The sequence below is a fragment of the Coffea eugenioides genome, chromosome 1 (assembly GCF_003713205.1).
Source record: "Coffea eugenioides isolate CCC68of chromosome 1, Ceug_1.0, whole genome shotgun sequence".
Taxonomy (NCBI): Eukaryota; Viridiplantae; Streptophyta; class Magnoliopsida; order Gentianales; family Rubiaceae; genus Coffea; species Coffea eugenioides.
In genome coordinates, this window is record NC_040035.1 from 5,784,804 (window position 1) to 5,791,978 (window position 7,175).

Below are 7,175 nucleotides of genomic sequence, written 5' to 3' on the forward strand. Positions count from 1 at the left end.
TTAAAGAGGGATTTAATTTACTTCTTCTTTTTTTTTTTTTCTCTTTTTTATATATATTTATATATTTTAAGGATTAAATATTACTTAAGTTGTGAAAAATGCCTTTTGACGCGAAGATCAACATTTTTAGATGCAGATCCCCGGTTACTCAACATTTCACATACTCAAGTTGCTTTGCATACTCTTAATTCAAGTACCTTTTTACGCGAATGTCGACATTTGTAGATGCCAACCCCCGGTTACTCGGTACGAGAATCATTGGAGTAGAATAACACTTTTTTTTTTTTTTTGATGTATATATATAATAAAATTCCCTCTAAGAGTAATCATGAGAAGAGTATGACACTTATTAACCATATTAATTTCTTATCTTATAAAATTAGATAAAAAGAAGAATTTTCATCAAATATACAAAATGTAGGCATAATTTTCTCCACTTTACTAGATATACTTTCCTATAAATGTAAAAATTATAATCACATAAAAATCATTTCCAAATTTCATAAGAAAAGAAGTATCAAAACCGCATATATTTATTTCAAAAGGATAAGTGACAAAATTTTATTTATTTATTATAGTTAATAACATATATATGTATAAGGTTTTGGAAAAATTTTGACAGAATCTCCCCTTAAAAGTGGACTAAAACTCCCTGCCAGCAACCACAAGAAACATCATTTAAGCACGAGAATTATATCAAACACAACTAAAACCACAAGTATCACACATATTTCTCCCCCCACACTTAAATTACACATTGTCCTCAATGTGTAGGGAAGAAATGAAACAAAAGAAGAAAAGAAAAGAAAGAAGTACTCCCCAAGTCAATGGCTGAGATCCTTATCAGCCACTAATCACGGACCACTGTCAAAATACAAGTACCTACCACATAGAAAACAAAAAAATAAAATGAAGTTAAACATCTTAAGTTCCACAAGTTAAACATCCTTATTAGGCAAGCAAGTTCATCAACTAAAGATAGCTTCTGCAGTGTGCCAAGTCAGTCATCCCCCTCGGCATCATCGTCATCCTCTGCATCACGATTGGGCGGTGGATGAATGCCCAAATGATCTTCAATTCGGCTTAGACGATTATGGAGTACAAATGAAGATTTGTGAGTTGGGTAGAAGAGAAGAAGAAAAACGCGGCTGGAAAAATGGAAAAGTGAAGAAATGTTCTGGAAATCGCGTTTTTGAAGCAGAAAAATGAACCGAAAACGCGACTAAAAACGCGCCTTCAACGCGCGTTTTTAAATCCGCGTTTTCTGCACAAATCTCGCAGAATTTAAAACGCGGTTACGTATTAAAACGCGACTTAAAGTCGCGTTTATATGTGTCGCGTTTTCCAGTTTTGCTCAGGCGTGAAAACGCGACTTCCTCTAAAACGCGACTTAAAGTCGCGTTTTAAAGGCGCGTTTTCTGTTCTGCAGGCGCAGAATTGAAAACGCGATTCTGAGAAACGCGACTTATAGTCGCGTTGCCTTGGAAAACGCGTTTTCGGCTTCGATTTTTAGCAGAATTTCAACTTTTGAAAAATTACAAAAGGTACCCCAATGACTCAAAATGCATCATAGATCATTTGTTTGCCAATTTTAATCACTGGAACAAATGTAAAACATTAAAAACATGCATTTTACCCCTTTATAATGAATCAAAAACACCTTTAACGCAAATCGAGGGGTTGAGTTGTTTGATCACAGTTCGCCTTTTTCACCTCAAATGGTCATTCTTGCTTCCATTTGCCAACCCTATCACACAAAAACAACAAATTAACTAAAACACTTATTCAAACCACAAAATGACACCAATTTAACACATATAACATAAACATTGGGTTGCCTCCCAATTAGCGCTTTTGTTTATAGTCGTTGGCTCGACTCACACATTCAGTTTCTTAAATTGAAGAAGAGTCGCCCAAAAGACATATGAGTCCTTTGGGTACGATTTCACCTGCCAAGTAGGGTTTCACTCGTTGTCCATTGACCTTAAACCTTTCATTTCTTGAATTTGCCACTTCAACCGCTCCATAGGGAAATACTTGAGTGACTTCAAATGGTCCAGACCACCTTGACTTCAATTTTCCTGGAAATAACCTCAGGCGTGAATTGAATAAAAGCACTTTTTGCCCTACCTGAAATTGTTTAGGAATAATGTGCTTGTCATGCCAATATTTGATCTTTTCTTTGTAAATTTTGGCATTTTCATATGCATGTAACCGGTGTTCCTCCAATTCACTCAGCTCAAGTAATCTCCTTCCACCTGCAAGATTAAAATCTATATTAATTGCTTTAATAGCCCAATAAGCTTTATGTTCAATCTCTACAGGTAAGTGACAAGCTTTTCCATAGACTAAACGATACGGCGACATCCCTAAGGGAGTCTTAAATGCCGTTCGGTAAGCCCATAGTGTGTCATCTAGCTTTGTAGCCCAATCCTTGCGTGATTTATTCACAGTTTTCTCCAAAATGAGCTTTATCTCACGATTAGCTAGCTCCGCTTGTCCATTGGCTTGAGGATGGTACGGGAGTGATGTCTTGTGCCTACAGCCATATTTAAACAATAAGGAATCCAGTTGTTTGTTACAAAAATGTTTTCCTTCATCACTTATTATGGCCTTAGGTATACCAAATCTACAAAAAATATTCTTTTTAAGGAATCGGAGTACAACCTTAGAGTCATTAGTAGGTGAAGCGATTGCTTCTACCCATTTAGAAACATAATCCACTGCTACTAAGATGTACTTATTATTAAAAGAGCTTGGAAATGGTCCCATAAAGTCTATACCCCATATATCAAATAATTCAACTTCTAAGAAGGTAGTTAGGGGCATTTCATTCTTTCGAGATATATTTCCAGTTCTTTGGCATGCATCACAACTTTTAACATATTCCCGAACATCTCGATACATAGTTGGCCAATAAAACCCTGATTGCCATACCTTTGCCACAGTTTTTGAGGTGCTAAAATGTCCACCTGTTTCAAGGTTATGACAATGATATAAAATATTATGTACCTCGTTTTCGGGAATACATCTACGTACCATACCATCGGCACAATGTTTATACAGCAATGGTTCCTCCCAAAAGTAACTTTTGACATCATGTAAGAATTTCTTCTTTTGATGGTAATTAATTCCCTTTGGAATCTCTCCACTTACCAAAAAATTAGCAATATCAGCATACCATGGAGAATTGATAATTGCTAGGACAAACTCATCCGGGAAATTCTCTTGAATAGGAACTTGATCCTTGACTGGAATATATTCTAGGCGTGATAGATGATCCGCTACTAGATTCTCTGTTCCCTTTTTGTCTTTTATTTCCACATCAAATTCCTGCAATAAAAGAATCCACCGAATTAGTCTTGGTTTTGCATCTTTTTTATGTAACAAATATTTAAGAGCCGCATGGTCCGTATATATAATAACTTTAGATCCTACTAGATAAGATCTAAATTTATCCAAAGCAAATATCACTGCCAATAGCTCTTTTTCTGTGGTTGCATAATTGAGTTGTGCTTCATTTAGCAACTTGCTAGCATAGTAAATGACGTGCAACCGTCCTTCTTTCTTTTGTCCCAAAACTGCTCCAACCGCATAATCACTTGCATCACACATCAATTCAAATGGTAGTGACCAATCAGGCGAAGTTATAATTGGGGCCGAAATCAATTCCTTCTTCAACCTTTCAAATGCAACCAAACAATTGTCATCAAATTGAAAAGGAGTATCTTTACATAATAAATCACATAATGGCTTTACTATTTTAGAAAAATCTTTAATAAAACGTCTATAAAAGCCAGCATGTCCTAAAAAACTCCTTATCCCCTTGACATTGCTTGGGGGTGGCAATTTTTCGATGACTTCTATTTTGGCTTGATCCACCTCAATTCCCTTGGAGGAAATCTTGTGTCCTAAAACAATTCCTTCTTTTACCATAAAATGACATTTCTCCCAATTCAGTACAAGATTTGTTTCCTCGCATCTCTGCAAAATCAATTCCAAATTATGAAGACACTGATCAAAAGATGAACCATACACAGAAAAATCATCCATAAATATCTCCATAATTTTCTCAATATAATCAGAAAAAATAGCCATCATGCATCGTTGAAAAGTTGCGGGAGCATTGCATAACCCAAATGGCATTCTTCTAAAGGCAAAAGTGCCATAAGGACATGTAAATGTGGTCTTCTCTTGATCCTCTGGAGCTATAGCTATTTGATTATATCCTGAAAAACCATCAAGAAAACAGTAAAATTCATATCCGGCTATTCGCTCCAATAATTGATCAAGAAATGGTAGGGGAAAATGATCTTTTCTTGTTACCGTATTTAACTTACGATAATCGATACACACTCTCCACCCTACCACAAGTCTAGATGGAATTAATTCATCATTTTTACCCACGATTGTAGTCATTCCACCTTTCTTTGGTACCACATGAATTGGACTAATCCAAACACTATCGGAGATAGGAAAAACTATACCTGCGTCAAGCCATTTAAGAATTTCATTTCTTACCACCTCTTTCATGTTTGGATTGAGTCTTCTTTGTGTTTCCACCACTGGTTTGCAACCGTTCTCCAATAAAATTCGATGCATGCATATAGACGGACTTATACCTTTAATGTCTGAAATTGTCCATCCAATTGCCTTCTTACGCCTTCTTAGAACTCTTAACAACTTTGCACACTGTTCATCATCAAGGTCAGCACTAACAATTACAGGTAAAGTTTTATTTTCTCCAAGAAATTCATACCTTAGATGAGTCGGAAGTGGCTTGAGCTCTAACTTTGGAGGTTCAATTTCTGAAGGTTGTGAAAACCCTTTTCCTTGGCCAAGACTTTCATACAAATTACCCCTTTTATAAGGTGCTTGAAAATCCAAGTATTTGGCCAATTCTTCAATTTCTTCACAAACATCTTCTTGCTTACCTAAACTCATTAAACAATACTCAAGAGGATCTAAGTCAAAGTTGACTTGACTCATCTCTTGGGTTAGTTTATCAATTGTGCCAATAGAATAAGCATGATCGGTAAAAGAAGGGTATTTTTCCATTTCATTCAAATTAAATTCTACCTCTTCTTCACCTACTTGAAACTTAAGTTTGCCATTTTTTACATCAATAATAGTACCTGCAGTAGCTAGAAATGGTCTACCTAGAATAATTGGCATAGATATATCTTCTTCCATATCTAATACCACAAAATCCACTGGAATGATAAATTTTTGAACTTTTATCAATACATTCTCCAACACTCCCAATGGATATCTAATAGACCGATCCGCTAGTTGCAAAGTGATATTAGTGCGTTTAAGCTCATGCAAACCCAATTGTCTAGCCACCGTTAAAGGTATTAATGATACACTAGCACCAAGATCACACAATGCCTTAGAAAAATCAACGTTACCTATGGTGCAAGGTATAGAAAAACTCCCCGGATCCTTCAACTTCGGTGGTAGCTTATTTTGAATAATTGCACTACATTCCTCCGTTAATGCTATTGTTTCGCAGTCTTCCAACTTTCTTTTTCTAGTCATGATTTCCTTGAGAAATTTCGCATAAGATGGAATCTGCAAAATAGCATCGGCAAAAGGAATGTTAATGTGCAATTGTTTGAAAAGTTTAACAAATTTTTCAAAATCTTTATCAAACTTATTTTGCTTTAATCTTTGTGGAAATGGAACCGCAGGGGGTATTGGAATGGTAGTGGAAGATGATGGTTGCTTTTCTCTTGGATTCTCCCGCCTATTTTCCTCCACAATCGCCTCTTGGTTCCTCTGCTTTTCTTCTTGTTTTTCATTCTCATCTTTCTCAACTTCCTTCACTGGAGGATCTTCTAATTGTCTACCACTACGAAGAGTAATGGCTTGCACCTGCTCCTTAGGATTGACCTCTGTTTTGCTAGGTAATTCTCCTTGATTTCGATTATTCAAAGAACTAGCAATTTGACCAATTTGGACCTCTACATTCCTGTACATTGTAGTGAGTTGATCCAGTCTCCCTTCTACTCGTTCAAATCTGTCCGAAGTCACCTTAGCAAGTTTTTCCACCGCGATCTCCCAACTTGGTTTAGTTTCAGCCTGTGGTTGCCTTGGTTGAAATCCCGGCGGATTGGTTGGCCTTTGTTGATTTCCTTGATCCTTCCATCCGAAGTTTGGATGATTTCTCCATCCCGGATTGTAAGTATTCGAATAGGGGTTATTTTGAGCATTACGATTGTAATTATTGACGAATTGTACCTGTTCAGAATCGACACACTCATTAGTATCATGTTCACCTCCACATACAGAACAGCATGCTACATGTGCATTAGATGAACTTGGACCTTGTCTACTTAGCAATTTCATCACATTATTCATTTGAACACTCAGCATATTGAGAGTGTCCATTTCTATCATACCTGCGTGACGTCTTGTATTACCTCTCTCATTGGCCCATTGATAGTTATTTGCTGCCATTTCTTCTATCAAATTATGAGCTTCTTGGGGTGTTTTTCCCATTAAAGCTCCACCTGCAGCTGCATCAATAATAGTTTTAGTGGAGAAAGATAAACCATTATAAAAGGTTTGTATGATTAACCACTCCGGCAGTCCATGATGTGGACATTTCCGAAGCAAATCTCTAAACCTTTCCCATGCCTCATATAATGATTCACCTTCCAATTGGCTAAAACTAGTGATATCCATTCTAAGCTTAGCAGTCTTACCTGGTGGAAAATACTTATTTAAGAATGCTCTTGATAATTCATCCCATCCAGTGAAAGTATTGGGAGCATGAGAGTGTAGCCAAAGTTTGGCCTTATCTCTTAATGAAAATGGGAACAATCTTAGCCTTATAGCATCATCACTAACTCCATTCATTTTAATTGTATCACAAATTTCCAAGAATGTAGCTAAGTGTGTATTAGGATCTTCTACTGCATTACCTCCAAATTGAGATTGTTGAACCATTTGGATAAGTGATGGTTTAATCTCAAAGTTGTTAGCATTTACCGCAGGCCTTGCTATGCTCGTTTGTGAACCTTGTGTTCCCGGTATAGTAAAATCTCGCAGAACTCGCCTATTTAGGTCATTTTCAGCCATTTCTTCTTCAAATGGTAATTCTATCAAGATATCTTCTATTGGCTGCCAAACCTCTTGTTCCTCTTGATGCAGTGTATTCCTCCTTTGTC

The 7,175-nt window shown here is 36.6% G+C and overlaps 1 protein-coding gene and 1 non-coding gene across 2 annotated transcripts in view; one reads left to right on the forward strand and one right to left on the reverse strand.

Moving 5' to 3' along the window:
- LOC113766318 overlaps positions 1 to 5,982 on the reverse strand; it is a 31,777-nt gene extending 25,795 nt beyond the window's left edge. Inside the window, exons 1-4 of the mRNA XM_027310524.1 lie at positions 5,527 to 5,982; positions 3,997 to 4,809; positions 3,011 to 3,894; positions 2,216 to 2,875 (exon numbers count right to left, since the gene is read on the reverse strand). Coding sequence (XP_027166325.1) covers positions 2,216 to 2,875; positions 3,011 to 3,894; positions 3,997 to 4,809; positions 5,527 to 5,982 — 2,813 coding nt within the window. The remainder of the gene's footprint in view (positions 1 to 2,215; positions 2,876 to 3,010; positions 3,895 to 3,996; positions 4,810 to 5,526) is intronic.
- Positions 5,983 to 6,592: 610 nt separating this feature from the next.
- Positions 6,593 to 6,699, forward strand: LOC113753134. The gene has a single exon (XR_003464978.1). It is a non-coding gene; the product is annotated as a small nucleolar RNA R71 (small nucleolar RNA).
- Positions 6,700 to 7,175: the final 476 nt, after the last annotated feature.